Source organism: Ascaphus truei, chromosome 9 (assembly GCF_040206685.1).
Source record: "Ascaphus truei isolate aAscTru1 chromosome 9, aAscTru1.hap1, whole genome shotgun sequence".
NCBI lineage: Eukaryota > Metazoa > Chordata > Amphibia > Anura > Ascaphidae > Ascaphus > Ascaphus truei.
This window is the reverse complement of record NC_134491.1, coordinates 55,017,131-55,037,329: the sequence shown is the minus strand read 5'-3', so window position 1 is coordinate 55,037,329 and position 20,199 is coordinate 55,017,131. Positions and strand designations below refer to the sequence as shown.

At 41.0% G+C, this 20,199-nt stretch overlaps 1 protein-coding gene across 2 annotated transcripts in view; it reads left to right on the top strand.

Annotated features, from left to right (window-relative positions):
* INF2 (inverted formin 2) overlaps positions 1-19,974 on the top strand; it is a 43,371-nt gene extending 23,397 nt beyond the window's left edge. Inside the window, exons 10-24 of one of the 2 annotated variants that reach the window (XM_075614940.1) lie at positions 2,655-2,791; positions 2,873-2,934; positions 3,999-4,101; positions 4,481-4,566; positions 5,308-5,408; positions 5,581-5,651; positions 6,507-6,614; positions 7,777-7,847; positions 9,090-9,210; positions 9,697-9,861; positions 11,897-11,999; positions 12,706-12,873; positions 14,335-15,141; positions 16,021-16,074; positions 18,849-19,974. In XM_075614940.1, the coding sequence (XP_075471055.1) occupies positions 2,655-2,791; positions 2,873-2,934; positions 3,999-4,101; positions 4,481-4,566; positions 5,308-5,408; positions 5,581-5,651; positions 6,507-6,614; positions 7,777-7,847; positions 9,090-9,210; positions 9,697-9,861; positions 11,897-11,999; positions 12,706-12,873; positions 14,335-15,141; positions 16,021-16,073 (2,156 nt within the window). In that variant the 3' untranslated portion in view covers position 16,074; positions 18,849-19,974. The remainder of the gene's footprint in view (positions 1-2,654; positions 2,792-2,872; positions 2,935-3,998; positions 4,102-4,480; positions 4,567-5,307; positions 5,409-5,580; positions 5,652-6,506; positions 6,615-7,776; positions 7,848-9,089; positions 9,211-9,696; positions 9,862-11,896; positions 12,000-12,705; positions 12,874-14,334; positions 15,142-16,020; positions 16,075-18,848) is intronic. The other variant, XM_075614941.1, reaches the window with a different exon arrangement.
* The last annotated feature ends 225 nt before the right edge of the window (positions 19,975-20,199 follow it).

The window sequence follows — 20,199 nt, the reverse complement described above, 5'->3', positions numbered from 1 at the left end:
CTGGCGAGAACCTCGATCTCGCCATTCCGAATGCAGAGAGGTACGAACGGCATGTAGCGGCTGTTCGCGCCAGGGAAATGGCGCGTTTTTCTCATTTTAGCCGCGCCAGGAAATATTGGCAATAAGATGGCGCTCGCCGCCTATAGCAAAGGGGGAAAAAAAGCCGCGATTTTTTTTTTTTACATTTCTGAAGCGCGCATCTGTTCCATTCAAACTCGCCACACGCATCCATGTTAAACATAGCAGAATTCGCACTTTTCTGCATATGGAGAATAAAACTCTCCAAAAAAGCTACTTTTTCTGAAATTCGCCAATTTGAAAATTCTATGCTCTCTGCATGAGGCCCCATGAATGAACTATCAGTACTATCTTACCTTCAAGTTATTTTTTTTACATGTTCCATCCTTGGGCATTAACAAGTTTCTTCCTGTTTCTCAGAACCCCAGCAGGGAACATAAAAACTAGTATAGTATGTATTTAAACTTTTAATTTTTTTTTTTTTTTTTTAAAGGTTATTTTTTCCTATATCCTATGTAATTTTGTAGTGTATGTTTTTAGAAGTTTTTCTTTTTTTGAGGGGTGGGGGGTGGGGGAATTAAATACAGTAACTGTTCAAAAGGTAAAATCTTCCATTACGGAATTGTATTCACAGAAACAACTTATACTCTTTTTACTCATGCACAGAATTCCACAAGCCTGGGTTAGCGAGTTTATAAACACAATAGTATTCCCTGGTGTAAAAACAAACATCGACTCTCGTGCTAGATAGATATATATTTTGTGTGTGTGTGCGCGCACATTTTAACTCCAGTGGATTTTCAGGAGCTTCCACACTATTTTTGAAACTGTTAGTTCCATTTGTGTTCTTGTATGTGGTTATGGAAGAAAGCCCTTTACTTGCTGCTGTTTTACAATTGATACAATATTGTGGGACGGGGGAATGGGGAGTAGTGAAATATCCTCGTTTTGCACACCAAAAACCTAGGTACACATACCTATCTTAAGGGCTAATTTATTGCCTGCAGATATATATATATAAATATATATATAAATGTTATTTGTGTGTGTGTGTGTGTGTGTGTGTGTGTATATATATATATATATATATATATATATATATATATATATATCCCGCTTTAAGTACACTCACTTTAAGTACACTCGCGAGTAAGTACATGTCGCCCAATAGGCAAACGGCAGCTCGCGCATGTCAGCACGTACTGAACAGCAATACCGGCTCCCTACCTGTACCGAAGCTGTGTGCAAGCGGGGAGACTATAGAGCCTGTTACAAACGCATTATTTACATCAGTTATGCACGTATATGATGATTGCAGTACTGCACATGCATCGATAAGTGGGGAAAAGGTAGTGCTTCACTTTAAGTACATTTTCACTTTACATACATGCTCCGGTCCCATTGCGTAAGTTAATGCGGGGTATGCCTGTGTGTGTGTGTGTGTGTGTGTGTGTGTGTGTGTGTGTGTGTGTGTGTGTATATATATATATATATATATATATATATATATATATATATATATATATATATATATATATATATATATATATATATATATATATATATATATATATATATATATATATATATATATATATATATATATATATATATATATTAGTACCAAACGTGTGCTGCTTGGGCCAATGGGGTTAAATCACTCGCCATGGGGTTAAATCAACTCGCCCGGGGCGAGCAAATGTATAGGTTTGTCGAACACTGTGTGTGTATATATATATATATATATATATATAATCTATTAAAATGGCCAAGGACATTTATCCGGCTGTTATGTACTAAGTACAATTTGGTACACAAGAGACTTCACATACACCAACAGTAGGGTGTGTGCTAAGCCGCCCATCCCCTACCTCCCCCCCTCTATTTTTATTTTTTAACTATTTGAGTGTATTTTTTTCGCATGATGTATTAAAGGTTATTTTATACATACCTGGACGATCCATCAAACACCCTACACTGGCGACACACTTTATTCGAGCTCGGCTAGTCCCACGAATTCGGGTGTATTGAGGTTTGTGACTGTTTTCTGCCCGAGTGCATTGGGTTATTTTCCAGGCAGGGATTGAAGCATTTTATTCCCGCTGGCTGCAATACTGCACAGTATATATATATATATATATACACTGCATAACAATTCATGAATTTATGCCATCTGGTAGACACGCGAAGCATTGCAGCCTATTAAATCCTAATCATTATCATTTAACAGATCAGCCGCCCGTCAGCCAGGCATGAACCCAGGCTGGGAAGGCAAACACAACGGGGCTTGTCAGAGGTGAGGAGCGGCGCATTCCAGGTATCTGCCAGGTACATACTGGGTATTTGCTCGAATAAAGTGTGTCGGTGCAGTATATATACATCAAGGTGTTTGTGCTTTTTTCATTAATCCGACCCTTAGCTTTCAGAGTTCACTAGGCCTTTGGCTATGTTTGTAGTATGAACAATACTCACGGGTATGCAACACAAGGATATTTCACTACTCCCCGTTCCCCTGTCCCACAATACTGTATCTTTTTGGCAAACTTTAAAGGAAGCCCATTATCCGGGTTGGCACCCTCTAGGTAGAGCGAGCGTGTTTCTTTTGTTTCTGTGTTTTACACTTGGCTTTTTTCCAGATAGCCATTCCATGTGGGCTGCAGTAACCACTGAGGAATCCTTAGAGCCCAACTACACCAGTATTGAACAACTATTTTGTCTTCCACAAGCAAAGGTTAAAGCAGAATCTGCCCCAGCAATGAAGCCCCCAAAAGAGGTATCTAACTTTGACTGGAAATCTGAACAAACTCTCTCTGTGCTGGAGAATGGCTCTTAATAATGTTTTTGTTTTTATCAGATTACATTTTTGGATGCCAAGAAAAACCTCAATTTGAACATCTTTTTGAAGCAATTTAGACGGTAAACTTTTTTCAGTTTGTGTGTGTGTGTGTTATGCATAATAATCTGTATATTTTAAAATATTTATTTATAAAATGTTTTCCCAGGAAGTAATACATTGAGAGTTACTGCTCGTTTTCAAGTATGTCCTGTGCACAGAGTTATGATGACAAATACATAGTTATATTAAGTGAACATGGTATACATTATATACAAGACAGTGCATGCACAGTAAGAGATAATATATGTTTATAGGCGTATGTAACAGTTACAGACCAGATTAAATTGTGAGACAGCTTTAGTTTTGAAAGAATTAGACCTCGGTCCCGCTGCGCTCGGTGGCGCGGGCGGCCACACGCGAGTTCCCCACCAGCAGGGGAATCCTGCGGAGCCGGTCCCCCCTGGCTGCACAGCTTACTACACGCTGTGGCGCGTCAGCCGCTATGGGATACAAGAGAATGGTGATCCCTAGCGTTGACGCGTCACGTGGTGTGCTGTGAGCCAATGGGGAGGGGAGGCTTCGGGAGGAGGAGAGGCTTCGGGGAGCGGGGAGGAGTGTGGAGTGAAAGCAGCGTGCGTGCTTGTATGTGTGTGTCTGAGTGCGTGAGTGCCTGCCTCTGTCTGTGTGTGTGTGTGTGTGTGTGTGTCTGCGTGTGTGTATGAGTGCCAGCCCAAGCCCGTGGAGGGAGGGAGGGGGGGGAGAGTAGCGGGTCCCTCCACTCAAGCGACGCCCCCCCTCCCGCTCAAGCCTCCCACTCCCGCTCAAGCCTCCCACTCCCGCCCACCTCCCGCTCCGGCTCCCGCTCCCTACAGACCGCATATCGCGGTCTGTGTATGTCAGCGCCCTGCCTGTCTGCAGTGCGGGTGCGCTGACTCTGGGAGCGGGGCCTTAGCCTTAGACTGGAGGCGGCTGTGAGAGTCTCCAGTAGATTGTTCAAGTTGTAGAGTGCACGGTAAGAGAAGGAGGAGCGGTTGGATACTTTGTTGAACCTTGGGACCATGAATATGGGTGTATGCATCCTTTTTGTGATTTGTATGTTGGTGTATTTGGTCATCTCAGTCACTTCTGCTCCTTACTTTTGCAGCCCCAGCAAGGAAATCATTGATCTGATTGAGAAAGGAGACCGCTCTACGTTTGACATCGAGATATTGAAACAGTTTCTCAAACTACTTCCAGAAAAACATGAAGTAAAGAGAATTCCGTACCAAATCCCTAATGCTGAAATATTTTTTGATACCAATTTTATTAAGAAACTCCTATTAATTCTGTTAACTATTAGGCCCAGAGCCACAAAATGATGCTTAGCTTTAGTACACCTTTACTCCCATAGCACCCTGCAGAAGATCTGAGTCTTAGTACTTCTACTTATCATTAATACATTTGACTCCCTGTCTATAAGGACGAGCTTTTATGTTTTCCTCTAGTATAAAGCTTGTCATTAAATGCTGTTTTATTTATTATTTGCAATTTCATTAAGTTTGGGTTTCTTTCCCCAACTCCCCACTGTCCATTATCAGCTCAATGTTGGTGGGATTTTATAAACGCCCAAATGTACTTGTCTCTTAGATAGAAAACATGAAATCCTACCGAGATGAAAGAGCAAAATTATCAAATGCCGACCAGTTCTACGTTCTTCTTCTGGATGTTCCTAGGTGAGTGATTGGAATCATCATATTTCTCTTGTATCGTATTTTTCAAATTTTGCTTGATGTTTCAGTCTATGTAACGCCTTCCCCGCAGGCCAGTACCAAGCTAATTATAGCCTAGCTTAGCGTTTTTCAACCCGGGTTCCCCGGGCCTCCCTAAAGGGTTCTGTGCAATTTTCAGGTCATTTGAAAATTGTACCAAATACAGAAGAATTTACAATGCATCTGATCTCAGACGCGCTATTAGAGAGGGTTGGGGTTCCTTACAATGCATCTGATCTCAGACGCGCTATTAGTGAGGGTTGGGGTTTCCTTACAATGCATCTGATATGAGACGCGCTATTAGAGAGGGTTGGGGTTCCTTACAATGCATCTGATCTCAGACGCGCTATTAGAGAGGGTTGGGGTTCCTTACAATGCATCTGATATGAGACGCGCTATTAGAGAGGGTTGGGGTTCCTTACAATGCATCTGATATCAGACGTGCTATTAGAGAGGGTTGGGGATCCTTACAATGCATCTGATCTCAGACACACTATTAGAGATGGTTGGGGTTCCTCAGTGTCACTATATAATTATAGGGTTCCTTAACCAGCAAAAGGTTGGAAACCACTGCCCTACCTGTGTATACATTTAATTAGATGGGAACACAACAGAGTGGTCCTATCTTGGCTGATAATTCTACAACATTGTATATTGCTAAAGATCCACAAGATATTTAACATGAAGTTTCTACTATGTTGCCAGCTACCAGCTTAGAATTGAATGTATGCTGATTTGTGAAGAGACAGCTCTTATGCTGGATATACTAAGTCCAAAAGCAAAGATCGTTAATACTGCATGTGATGGTAAGAGGGACATCTTACTTTATTTTCTACTTTTCTGGGTTTTATTTATTTTTTTGCAATAAAAGCATTCATGTAACATGTTTACAATTGATATTAAATAAAGTGCTAGTAAAAATTCTCTTTTAAATGAAACATTAAGTAGGCGCTGTATTTTTTTTTCTTCTTGTTTCAGATATCCTTGCCAGCCACAGACTGCCCGTCTTCTGCCAATTAGTTCTGAAAGTTGGAAACTTCTTAAACTACGTATGTTTCTTACATTACCATGAACAGTGTATTAAGAGAATGTACCTGTAGGAAACACGCAGAACGTGTTTAGTGCTGGAATGAGAAGATTATCGAACTATCCAATTATTCCCAATGTACACTATTCTGTGCTGGCAGGGCTTCCCTCTCATTCCCACCTGACCACTGACTACAATTGTTATATTGTGCCATGTGACTGAGCTTGGTTACCTGATGTAAGCATTTTGGGGCAGGGCCTCCTTTAGCCTCCTGTTGCTATTTACCTGTGGCACTTATTCCCATGGGTTGTACATTATTTACCTCCTGTTGTAAAGAGCTGTGTATATGGGTGGCGCTATATAAATATAAGTCTATACACATTAACATGGAAACCAGGTATACACCTTTGTGTCTGCACTGGTGGAATATCTTCAATAGATAGATGGTGTCCTAATAACACCCCCGGTGGTATGTATGTATGTATAGTATGTGTGTCTTTATTTACTGTACTGTATATACAGTACTGTAGCACCATTAATGTACATAGTGCTTCACAGCAGTAATACACGTGACAATCATATAAATAACAAATAATACAGAAAACACATAATGGGAAGAAGTTCTTCAGACATAACAATAACATTTTAGGAAAAGGAGTCCCTGCTCCGAAGAGCTTACAATCTAATTGGTAGGTAAACCATTGCACAGCAGGATGTCTGTTCCCCTACTCTTTAAGTTCCATGATGACCAAGCCTACAACCCAATGTTCTTCCAGAACTCGTGGTGGTGAAATATAATGAGCTGTTATCTGAAAGCTGTGTTGCTGCCTTAACAGGTTTTTTTTGTTGTTTTGTTTTGTTCCCTTCTGTCCTCCAGGGAAGTCACACGGGAAATGCTGATGGGTTTAAAATCAGCACTTTACTGAAACTGACGGAGACGAAAGCCAACCAAACACGCATCACTTTGCTACACCACATACTAGAGGTAACCTCACACACTTTTTGTTTTAGTGTTTTATAATACCTATATGAGAATTTTATACAAAAAAAAAGCTTCCTAATCATCAAAATAATTGTTTTTACTTTGCCCAACAATACTTCCATACTTCTTAAACTGAAGATTGTTCACTGTATAATACTACTGAACTCCTTTAAATACTGTAGCTCCAAAGTCTGTCGTTGAGGAGTTAAAATATTGTCTTGCCATGTAACTTCTGTATGGTGCATGGCAGCTGCCCTGTGTTACAGGTAGTAACACTGCACTGTACGATGGGATTAGTGCATGGGAGGCCAACTCCAGTCCTCAAGGGCCACCAACTGGTCAGGTTTTTCAGGATATCCCTGCTTCAGCACAGGTGGCCAATCATTATGACTTGTCCACTGATTGGGCCAGCTGTGCTAAAGCAGGGATATCCAGAAAACCTGACCTGTTGGTGGCCCTTGAGGACTGGAACTGGCTATGTGGGCATCATTGGCTTCTTATATTAGATCAAAAGAAACTGCAGAGGACGTGTGCATTGACACTTTGTATCAGTGGTTTAACGTTGTAATAACTGTACTCTTTAAATAAATGTGCAGTAAATCATATATTTAAAGCAGCAATCCCAGCTAAATGTAATATTTCTTTATTTCTTTTGTACATAATTGTAACCAGGAGATGCTTTGTGCTGAAGCATGCTATTTTCAGAATATCAATATGGCCGCCTTTATGGTCTAATAATATGAAGCTGCATCCGATGACAAGCTTCCTATTGGTCTGCGGGTCCCGCGCGTTTTGGCCGCCATAACGATCTCTGTAAGCAGGGGGTCCCCTGAACTTCAGCACTGGAAGACCTCCAGCCCACTTCTCCTATGTGTATTAATGTGGCAAAGCTTAGACTTTTAAAACAAAGTAGCAGCTTTTCATAGAACATATTTACTACACTATAGTATAACTTTTAATAATAACCTTTTTGAATTAAAAATGAAAATGTCAATTGTTAGGTTTTAAGGAGTAAAATGTCTGCTTTATCTTTTTTTACCTCGGTTCTGAAACACAAACAATTTATTTTAGATACAGTATTTATTGTGACTTTAACTTTGCACTATATTTGCAATAATAGTCTAGTAACACGAGAGCGCGCATTATAACGGTTATATCATTTCAGGAGATTGAAGGGAACTATACAGATCTTCAACAACTTCCAAATGACCTTGAAAAAGTGTCTGCAGCAGCTGGGTAAGAGAATATTTTAATTATTAATATGTACAACATGGAAATCGTTTCGTAAACGCACTGTAATACTGTTTCAATACAGTAGGAAATATTCTTTGTACACTATTTGTCTTGTAAACCTCTTTACGTTGCAAACAGATCACTTGGTTCAGATATGGGTGAAATAAAGTAATGATGTTTTGTAGTTCTCCTTCGTGTATAAGTGCACTGGTAATATCACTGCCTTCAAAGCGGCTGAACCTGGTTTAAATCCCAGGGTTGTCTCTCTGTCACATGGGTTAGTGGCTTATCAACCCAGTGCATTTTATTGCATAGCAGAAAAGGGAGATGGCCTGTGTTGGCGTAATGACTAATTCAAGTGTCTCTCTGTCTGTCTGTCTCTCTCTGTGTCTCTCTGTCTCGGTCTCAGTCTCTCTCTCTGTGTCTCTCTCTCTCTCTCTGTGTGTCTCTCTCTCTCTCTCTCTCTCTGTGTGTCTCTCTCTCTCTCTGTGTGTGTCTCTCTCTCTCTCTGTGTCTCTCTCTCTCTCTGTCTCTCTCTCTCTCTCTCTCTCTCTCTCTGTGTCTCTCTCTGTGTGTGTGTGTGTGTCTCTGTGTGTGTGTGTGTGTGTGTGTGTGTGTGTCTGTCTCTCTGTCTCTCTGTCTCTCTGTCTCTCTGTCTCTCTGTCTCTCTGTCTCTCTCTCTCTCTCTCTCTCTGTCTCTCTCTCTCTCTCTCTCTCTCTCTCTCTCTCTCTCTCTCTCTCTCTCTCTCTCTCTCTCTCTGTGTCTCTCTCTGTGTCTCTCTCTGTCTCTCTGTCTCTATCCAAATTTGTGATTAAGGCTGTTTAAAAAATGGTCCAGTTTTAAAGCACCAAGGTGGGGCGCAGGTTGTCTCCAGGGCTGAACCGTGTTAATTTCCGTTCCGGGGACCCCCAACTCACCGAGATACTCGTATGTAAAGAATCCCCAGCATCTGTGATGTTTGTTTAAGGTCTTGCTGCATGCGGGCCAATAGGAAGACCAAGAGATTATGACATGGCTTCCTATTGGCCGGCAGGACCTTTAAACCCCCATATTGGGTGCCCAATCGGAGCTGCTACTGGCAGCTGCTCCCGAGGCAGGTATCTCAGGGAGCAGTGGGTTATCTGGCGCTGAAATCCATGCGGTTCATTACGAGACCCCTTGCTTCAAACCTAGTAAAAAAACATTTTTAAAGAGTAATGGTTCTTTCCCCACATTTTCATTAGAATCTCTGTTTTCTCTTTCAGCATTAATATTGAAAATATATTCTCAGAAACCAGTGGCAATCTAAAAAAATTAAAAGAGATCCAGAGTAAAATCTTCTCATCAGCGAATGATATGAAGGAGCAATATAACAAACCTATTCAGGTTAGTGTAACTGGGCGCCAACCTTCAGAAGGATACTTTCTACATTCTTTTGCAGTATGGGAAAGGATTGGATAATGTTTAAATTGGGACCTTGTTAAGGTGTGTGTGTGTGTGTGTGTGTGTGTGTTTGTGTGTGTGTGTGTGTGTGTGTGTGTGTGTGTGTGTGTGTGTGTGTGTGTGTGTGTGTGTGTGTCATTTTGAGTACAATAAATAATTAAAAATAATTAAAAATCATTCAGCTGTTCCACATATTAATAGTATGTTACTTAACATATTTCAGGTTCAATTTAATGTGAAAAAGCTCTTTATCCAAATTTTCTTCCAGCTGTAATGTATCCACACTGGTTTATCAAATCAGAGGTACACTGGTGCTGATTAAAATGAGGCTCATTGTTCTAACAATATTTGAAGGTAATAGTGTGTTGAGCTTCACTTGGTTACATTACAGGTTTATCAGCTTTTTCATCACTTGTATTCCTTTGCCAGGACTGCATTGATGGATTAAAAGAACTGGATCAAGAACTTGAAACCATTGAGCAAAAGAAGAAGAAACTGGCAGACTACCTATGTGAAGATGCGACTAAACTGTCATTAGAAGATACCTTTAGCACGATGAAAACATTCCGGGATTGCTTTCTCAAAGCAAAGAAGGTTTGTAACTTTTATGAACAATTTAAAGATAAGTGCTAGCAGTATGACAGATTTAATTAACTAGTTCAGTGCTCAACTATTGATATCCTTATTTCAATTTGCTGGCTGTACAGTATTTATTTAGCAACTTTCAGTTATGTTGCCATGTGTTCCGGACATGGATAAATTACTGAGGTTCCATTAAAAATCAGAGTTTGGGGATAATTCACCACCTGCACGCTTTCAATGGACTATCAAGAAGAAGGCTGTGGGAGAGTTTATTGCAAATTAGATTTCAGAATTGCGTTGTTCCTCTTCACAAAAGTGTATATATTAAATGAAGGAAAGGACAGGCAGTCCAAAGAAGTGATATTTATTACCTCAAGGTTTCGGCCAATCACTTCTTTGACTGGAGTGTCTGTCCTTGCCTTTGTTTACTATGGATTCCTGTATGCAACCTCGATTAAAGACCTACAACCATGAAAGTGATACCCTGTTCTATGACTGTGTGTTAGGCTACAGCCCCAATGTTCACTGCTGCACGTTCGCCTGGCGGCTTGTGCACGGGTAAAAGCCGCGGTCTGGGGTTGAGCTGCAGGAGATCACGATAGGTGTGGGGCATGTTAGGGGCGTGGCCATGATGTCACGCGGCTGGTTCGCCCTCATTGGCTGAACTGCCACCGTGACGTGGCCAATGCTCGGCCGCTGCACCAAAAGATAAAAATCTTGTCTTTTGGCCAAGGCAGTCATGCATTGCGGCTTGTGCATGCGCACACACGCCGACTGGGGCGTGCCCCATAGAAGGCTGTACCTTGTGTGCGGCGCCAATGCCATCGCACACGAAGCTGTGGCACTGGGGACCAAGCCTTAGGTTTGCCAGGTGAATTTTCCAAAAATACTAGCAATAATGGTGAAACACACACACACACACACACCACCCCCCTCACCTCTCTCAACTGTTTCTTCCTCCTTTTTGGTCCCGCCCCCAGGCTCCTGACACCACCTCTTGATTGGCTGCTGCTGGAAAATGCACCCAACCAGGGTGGAGACAGCTCCCCAGCCCCCTAGCAGCGGCCCTGCTCTCTCCCAGCTTGGGGAAATCCCACGGCCCCCCAAGCCGGTCAGGTCACTATGTCCAGAGAGGTAAATACCGGACACATACATGTCCAGTATTTGCCTCTAAATGTAATCTAATTTTTACTAATTTTTACTGAACAATGTCCAAATAGAGGACAGTCCGGTCAATATGGGACACCTGGCAACCCTATAGTGTGTGTGTGTGTGTGTGTGTGTGTGTGTGTGTGTGTGTGTGTGTGTGTGTGTGTGTATATATGTGTGTATATAATTTGCATGTCATTTCCCAGAATCCCTTGCTGCAGTGGAAGTGCTGTATGCTGGGTGATGATGGGGAAAGGCGGGGTTGCAGACCTGCCTAAGACATGCAGATGAGCATTTGATTGCACGTTTTACAACAAACTAGTTGGAAACCGAAGTTTAAAAACTGGGAAAGGGATTTACAAAAATATGGTGCTTTATTAAAACATGGTGAATACCAGTAAATTAATACAGCTCAACCCCGTTACAACGCGAATCCGCTTATAACGCGATGCAAGTGCGGCTTCCAATTTTCGTATTTATGAATACTTTACAACACGATTATTGGTATCTTAAATACTTTATTGTACAATGCATACAATTGTACATTATTTCTTACGCGATCTGCTTATAACACAATGTGATTCTTTGGACCCCAAGTACAGCGTTATAAGGGGGTTGAGCTGTACATTGAAAATAAATAAAGAATACCAGGATACACTATTTTGTCTCACTACAAACTTTTCCGATTTATTTAGTTATACATATATTCCTTGGATATGACACTGCATGAGCCCTCCTTTTCATAATGACCAACTGTGCTCCTCTCAATACTGAATCCTCCACTGTAAATTTACCTAAATTACATGCTTTCCTTTTAATGCTATTGTATTCACTTCCTATAATGTGCGTAGATTATGAGGGGGAAAAAAATTATCTCACCCTCTCTCTCTCCATATAGGAAAATAAAGACCGGAAAGAGCAGGCTGTCAAGGCTGAAAAAAGAAAAAAACAGATCGAAGAGGAAGAGGCAAAGAGACAAAAGGGCGAGAATGGGAAAATAAGTAAGTTGCACTGTTAGGCCATTTCTATTTTCTCTCGCAGGGCTCAAATTCAGTGTAGAATGGAAGTGTTCCTAGTGACATTTTATGAAGTCTAAAAATAGGTATATATCATACATAGTATAGTATTATGATGGGATAAAGTAACCCACACTAATTCTGATGAAGACCTATTTGTTTAGATTGCAGGGGTGTTAGGGCTGACCCTCCAATGTTTTATAAAACCTAGAACAGCTCAACCCCCTTATTCCGCTGTGCTTGGGGTCCAAAGAATCACATCGAGTTATAAGCGGGTCGCGTTTGAAATAATGTACAATTTTATGCATTGTACAATAAAGTATTTAAGATACCAATAATCATGTTGTAAAGTATTCATAAATACGAATATTGGGAGCCACGCATGCATCGCGTTATAAGCGGATTCGCGTTGTAATGGATCGCGTTATAACGGGGTTGAGTTGTACTAGCTAAATACATTCTGTTCGGTGTAGAATAAGGATATACTGTACAGGTTACAATGTGTTCAATCAGAATATTTTTTTTTCTTCAGAGGAATTTCCCATACAATGAGAAGGGGGCGTATTTATTTAAGTGCAGTATCAATTATTGATTTGCCAATGAGCATTCAGTTGACATGGCTATTTTACTTGGGATATATCCTATATTATAATGTAATGGCTCACACTGCATTTTTACCCTTTTGGTTCAGTTCGGAAAGGAGCCGTGAAGGTGGAAGAAGTTTGTGTTATTGACGCCTTGCTGGCGGATATCAAGAAAGGCTTCCAGCTGCGGAAAACCGCCAAGGCGAAGAGCGAGGCTGAGGCTGGTCCAAAGAACTCGAGCACTGAAGTAACTAGTAAAAATGTAAAAGATTTTGGTAAGAGAACCGCCGTGTATTCCTCTGCCATCCGAATGCAGCTTCCAAGTGCTATTGTGAAAAAGGAATAGAGGCTTTACCTAAACTTCAACTGGACTGTTTGCTTGGTAACCCGCATGCGCATTTTTCTGCTGTGTGTTTCCTTTTGGCTGCTTTGTATTTTTCTACGCTAATACTGTAGATCCGGAGTGGCCAATTCCAGCACTCGAGGGCCACCAACAGGTCAGGTTTTCGGGATCATAATGATGGAGCCACTGATTGAGCCACCTGTGCTGAAGCAGGGATATCGTGTGAACCTGATCTGTTGGTGGCCCTTGAGGACTGGAGTTGGCCACTCCTGCTGTAGATAATGCAATGTGCATGTGCTACAGTAATTATGTGCATGGGTTCTAACCTTTTTTTTTTATTATTATTATTGCAAAAAAGCGCATTTATTTAATGATGAGCCTTTGACTCTGCAACAACCGGTACAATAAGACGTATTCGTTTCTGTTAACACTGATGCGCCAGAATATTTAACATAAAAATGTGAAACGTGACCGGACAAATCATAACCAGAAAGTAGGATTGTAGGATTGTGTGGTTGGCCAACTGCAGATGCTATTCATGTTTGCATTAAACGTACAGCAATCCTGATCAATGTGTACGCCCAATCCCGCCAAGTTATTGTTAGAAGCCTGAAATGATGGATCTACAAACCATTTTGTTTAATTTATTTAAAAAAGGAAGAAAATCTCCTATGGAAGCTAAGGAATAAAACTCTTTGTTTTTTGCTAATTGGCGTGTCCTCCATGGTGGGTTGTGCGTGTGCGTGTGCGTGTGCGTGTGCGTGTGCGTGTGCGTGTGTGTGGGGGGGTGTGTTTCTTGTTTTGTGGGGGTTTTTTTAATTATTTTTTTTTTTTTTAAATAACAAGTATTGGTGTTGAAGTCCTGGTGGAGACAGCTGCATGTCAGAAATAAATCTATATTTTTCATGACGCAAAACGGGATTCCGCTTCTAAAGTAGATTGCCGAGCACAAAGCACAAAGTGTCTACTACACCCTCGATAGATAACAGCTGTCCTCCCTAATTAACCCTCCTTTCTTTAACGGCATGGGAACTGGGGGATGACTCTCTAGACCTGAACCACACTATTCACACTATTTTCAGCCACGTCTCGCCTCTTCCCGCCCCCTTCCCCCCTGGTTACCGAGGAGATACCAGTATTACTTTTTGGTTTTGAAGGGCATTTAAATGGACAACCTGTTGGGCAGCTATTTTTCCCCTGAAGGGAGATTTTAATCCCACTAACTTCACTGATTTGTATCTCTGGAACCAGGGGCCTCTGAGCTGAAAATAGTGTGGTTCCGCTCGGGACCCCTCTTCCCCTCCCCATGCTGTTTTTTGTGTGTGAGAGTTCATGCTGCATTTGATATGAACAACCGTACTCTAAATGTGGTATCTGATCCTGTTTTATAAAGGAAAACCTGTACAGTCGGTGGAAGAAGACTCAAAAAATGTGGCTTGTATAATTGACAATTCCGCCACTAATTCAAAAGCTAGTTCGGATGCTTCTCCTCCAGATGTTCACAAGGGTAGTGTGGAGCCCCTACCAGTAGTAAAAGCAGTTTGTAATGCAGATGTGGAAGAACGTACTTCTGAGTCCCACCCAAGTGAAAAGGATTGGGTTGATCTGTCTGGAGACACTGACCAGAAGCCAGCATACGTTACACCTGTTATCCTAGAGGCAACCACATACACCGTAGATGGTAAGAATATAGAAAAAGTAAGTACATCAGCCACCATGTCTAACCAGGAGCATTCGGGTGACTCTGACAACCTAAAGACTAACAATATCTTGGACAGCAAGAAAGAAAACAATTTGTCGTGTTCACAAAGTGCTGCCAAGACTGATGTGGTAACTCAGAACCACCGTGACTCCAATGAAAATCAAGCCCGACCACAGACAATAGATACTGAAGTGGTTAGTGGAGATGCTCCACCAGCTCCTGGAAATGTATTCCATGAAGATGCTCCGGGAAATGTATTCCATGAAGATGCTCCGGGAAATGTATTCCATGAAGATGCTCCGGGAAATGTATTCCATGAAGATGCTCCGGGAAATGTATTCCATGAAGATGCTTCACCAGCTGCAGAAAATGTGCTGAATGGAGAACCTCTGACTGATTCTTCAGGCTCTGCCCCTCTCCAAACATCTGCGGATCCAAAAGAGAAAAGGGGCTCATTGAAACATAAAAAGAAAAAAAGGCACTCCAAAAGTGGAGAAGGTAATTATTTTTACATTGGCATGTATTTCCTCTTACTACATTACCGATGTATGATGATACACCTCACCATGCATTATTGTCCAACAGGATAAGTATGCACTTCACCTCTTTAATGCTTCATGTTGGAGCAAACACTGTCAGTATGGTTCATTTTATGAACTTTTGTCATTGAGAAATGCCCATTAGCGAGAGTACGTTATGTTATTAATAAATCACATTTGTAATGTTGCCATTCACACATTCCTTTTCAAAATGCCATTATCCTAGAATTCAAATGTAATTATTTTCAAGCCTGGCATCTGTATAAATAGCCCCATTTATGCAAAGATCTCATTTGTTTCAAGTCTGGCGTACAGAACATGGCACAATCTAAACCGTTTAACAAAGCTAGAAGCCTGGATAATCTTGGTAATATATATAACTGCACAATAATACAGAATGTAGGCTGCAGAGATTACTGTCTCAAAAGACAGCTGTGAAAATGTGTCCTTTACATGTCAAATCCAAACCAAGGTTGGCTAACTTATTTATCCACCTCAGAAGGATAACATGCTGTGTGTTTAATTAGGTATAAGTAACATGTAATAAAGTGCTTCATATAAATGTACATTTGAAACATTGTCATGATATATACTTTATACCCGTTAGATAAATGTTCCATTGTCAATGATTTTCCTTTTGGTTTTAAACGTTCTATCCTGGTTATCTGGACCTCGAGCCAGGGTCAGCGCTGTATCTACTGTATGTGTTACCCTCGGGACATTTCTGCAATTATACGACAGCAGTAACATCTCATCTGTTTTGCACCATTTTCCATATACAATAATTGTGCTTAGAGCAGAATTCCGTTATATTCAAGTTTTCTCTCTTCAAAAACAGTGGTTGGAATTGATACTGGTGATCAAAAAACAAAAGGTTGTGTGGTACAGTGAGGTAAATATACCTGGATTTATGTCAACTAACTGCCACTCAAGAATCATCCTGCCTACTAAATGACAGCTTAATTACGTTGATTACTGTCTTAGACTAATGTTGTCTGTGAATGCACAGCTTCCGCGTGTATGCCTGTCCGTTAATTTCAACAAAATCTTGGCTTATAAATTGGTAACACCCAAAATCTCTCTTTCGCCTCAAATGAAGACTGCTTACCTGTAAAGCTAAATTGATTCGATTTATGGTAACATTTACTAATGTATGTTTGTCACCTTTTTTCCCCCTAGTTCTGCTGCAGCTTTAAATGTTTTTGTCACACAGACACTAATGATATTGATGTTCATCTCACTCCATCTTTTAGATGTTACTGACCTTTCAGCAGTACATAATTAACCCCTGGTATACCAAAGTGCCAATGATACATTGCATTGTAATGTGTAAAATCCGAGAAAGCAGTTGGTTACTCAAAACATTCTTCAGTATTTTATTCTGTTGAACTGACATTAAATTGACATTATATCCTGAACAGTCACCCACTAAATAGCCACCGTTTGTTAATTCTACTGAGAAATCTATTCCAGGAAAACTCACAGTGGGCAAATTATAGATATTATAATGCAAGTGTAAAATATAAATATATATATATATATATATATATATATATATATATATATATATATATATATATATATATATATAATTTATTTATTTTTTAAACAACTTTTTGTGTAGTGAATTTGAATCCTCTAATCCTGCTATTCCTTGCATTGCAACAGTGGTTACTCCGATGATGCTTTGCTAACCTCCATTGTTTGAAAGGAGCAAATTGGGGTTTCTAAAATGTAAACATTGCAGGTTTACTTGTTTTTTAAATCAGTCAAAATATTTTTTATGTGATAACTTGTTTATTATTCTGTGTTTAGCTACAAGAACATTGGGTTGTTTTGACTACCGATTCGAGATGTGCATTGTATATTACTGCACTATACTGATATTTCTGCTACATTTTTTGCTTTTAGGTGACAATCATTGTATGGAAAGTAATATGAAGAAATGTGGGAAAAGGTCGCTTTTTTTGGTTTGTTTTTTGTATAAGGCACTGGACAGAACTGGGTTCCTAGTGGTTATAAAGATGACATAGACCCAGTGGCAGCTCATTGGCGAAAGTACATGTGTTTCCTTAGTAATCTCTTTTCCAAAGACCCCATTTCTAAACGATGTTTTTATCAATGAAAGGGGGGAAAAACGACCTGCTGATCAAGCTAAAAGCGAAGAACGCGTTGGGAGAGGACATGGTAAACATTCCCAGGGCCTGGACCTGCCGAATGTTTCCTTTTCAAATACTGTAGTGTGAAGCCCTCAAAGGGCTTGTTTTATAGTCCTCACTGCTGTGCATGCGGGCGGCATGCACGTTTAGTTGTTGGGGTGCAAGCGGTGACGCACGCGTTTAGGGGGCGTGACTCTGTCACAGCTTTAGGCCACGCTGTGATTGGTTCGTGGCAGCAGCGCGAAAATACAATTTTATTGTATTTTCCCTGGTCTGCCACGCCACCGCTCATGGCTGTGCGTGCGCGCCCCTAGTATAGAAACATCTGGCTAACCCACCCAATTATAATAGATGACACTATATTCCACGCCTTAGGCCGGGGCCATAGAGGCTTCAGGAGAGCGGAGGCGCGCTGAGGCTCGCCTGCTTAAGTCAGCGCGATTCCATGGACTTGCAGGCGAGCCAGCATGCGCGAAGGGAGCCGGGGGGGTAGGTGGTTGGAGGCAGGGAGTGACGTCGCTGGGCCAATCGCCCGCGACGCACTGATGTCAACGTCACGGCGATGACATCACGGCGCCGTGACGTTGACGCTGCTTCAGGCAGATTGGATGTTTTCAGCCGACAGCGCGCTGAAAAACAGCTTGGCTGTCGGCTGAAAATTCCAAAGTCTCCGCACGCCTGCGGACGCTCGCGTGAGCCCCCTCTCAAGGCATCCTCATTGAGGATGCAGGGGCTCAGCGCGGAGCGTCTGCACGGCTCAGCGCGGCCTGTCCTTCTATGGACTCGGCCTTAGAGTGATGAATTGGATTCTCTGATAAAGAGAGACCTTCAATTGGTCCATTGAAATTCCACTCGTCCCTAGATTAAGGTGGTTCATTCTAAAAATGTTCCATGTTTCCAGACTGTAAAATGGGCAGAGATTTAGTAGTGTAGCTTTAGACTGGGATCCATTAAGCCACGATCCTATCGTACCCCAAAATCCTGGAGTAGCTGCCATTCAAGTATGGCTTTTATTGGACAGTTAGTTGATGATGAGTTACAAGCTTTCGCACCTTGCATACCTGATGAAGAACCCTCACCCTGTGAGGTTCAAATGCATGCAACTCGTCAAATATCGGTTGGTCCAATAAATGACATCATACTACCTACAGTATTCCTCTCTCCGTAGTTACTTTACTATATATTAGGGCTTTACTAATGTTATTGGATGGAGAAATCTAGAGATACTTTGATGCGGAAGTGTGGGGTGATAATGCCCAGGTTTTTCTCCCAAATTGCCTTGATACTGAACATCTCTACATTTGATAAGAGTCACAATAAAGATAATATAACCTCATAGTATATTACATTTGGCACCAACCGTTCAAACAGAATTTGAAAGTAATTGTATTCCAAATGTTCAAAGTGTGGGCAAGACAGATTAGGCGGAGAGGATAATGTTTATCCTCTCTGAAAGATGACTGAAAGGTCATTAACGTGTCATTATTGTCTCTAATTTCTTCTATAGGTTTCAGAACAAAGAAGATAAACAAGAAATGAACGATTGGCAAAAACGTCCACTCATCTTGGTGTCTCTGCTTCAGCTCACTGTATAGTCTCTGCTAGTTATAACAACAATTTGCAACACAACTCAAGTAATATAATGCCATAAAGAGCTTTGAGAAGTAAACATACATACAACGTATCTGCGTTAATTTTAACATTAATCTGTTTATACAGTCTGTGTATATATATATTTTATAACATATATTTTTACTTGGCCAGGAGTTAGAATCCCTCAGCGATCAGTATTCTATACATTTACAGTACCTTGCAGATCTGTATTTTCTAGAAATGTAAGATAACAAGGGAATCTGCATTTAAAAAAAAAAAAACTTCTGCTTTTTTTTGTTCATTTCCAAATATTTCCACTGCAGATCTCATACAGGGCACGTGGTATCTTCGTAACAAATCTAAGGCCTTGGATATAGTAAGAACGCGCGTCTGTAGGAGAACCGTTCCGTGGCCTGTAGGATTCCTATGACGTGTGCGACCTGGGGCCGTGACATCACGTGAGCTGTTCACCTTCATTGGCTGAACCGCTCACGTGACCTGGCCGTCGCGCGCCAAAATCAAAAAATGTTGGCTCGCGAAAAATCGGCCACTCCTTTTGTGCGCAGTCGTGCGCTCTATGGCCGTCCTCACTGAGGCACGGCATTTGGTTTGCGCTCCACGCGCGGACTATGAACATGGCCTAAGGATCAAAGGTGCGTTCACTAGGTATGCTTATACATTTGTATTAAACGCTGTCATTCAGAAATGTAATGTCTCCGCTCAGAATAAACCCATTTTCATGCCATCTTTTTGGACAGAACTTGATTAATAATCGGAGCAGAATCAACAACCGCTTAAGAACAGAATGTCTATAACCTTTAATATTTTTAATGGTGTAGGAAATAACATTTTTAGGAAAATCATTAATAAACAGTTAAGCGTTATACATGAGCGCAATGATCCTAAATATTGCATTGAGGGTGTATATATTGACATGTTTGGCAGATACAGTACAAAAGTGCTTATATTTTTTGTTTCAGCTGCAGCCGGGCTTTGTAAAATGCAGACTGCTACCTTTAATAAATTATTTTACGTGTCAACCGTCTGTGTATTTTTTATTGACATTACATTCCATTTTGGATCCCACACACCCACAATCAGAACACCTTGTTTAAATCGTAGTATTGATTTTAAAGTGAAAACATTTTTTTTTTAAATAGATATTTTATGAGGAAAAATACTGTTTCTTGTCAAATGTGTTGGAAGGTGAAGGAAGTCATTGATTTTGTTTTAGATCAGGGGTAGCTAACTCCAGTTCTCGAGGC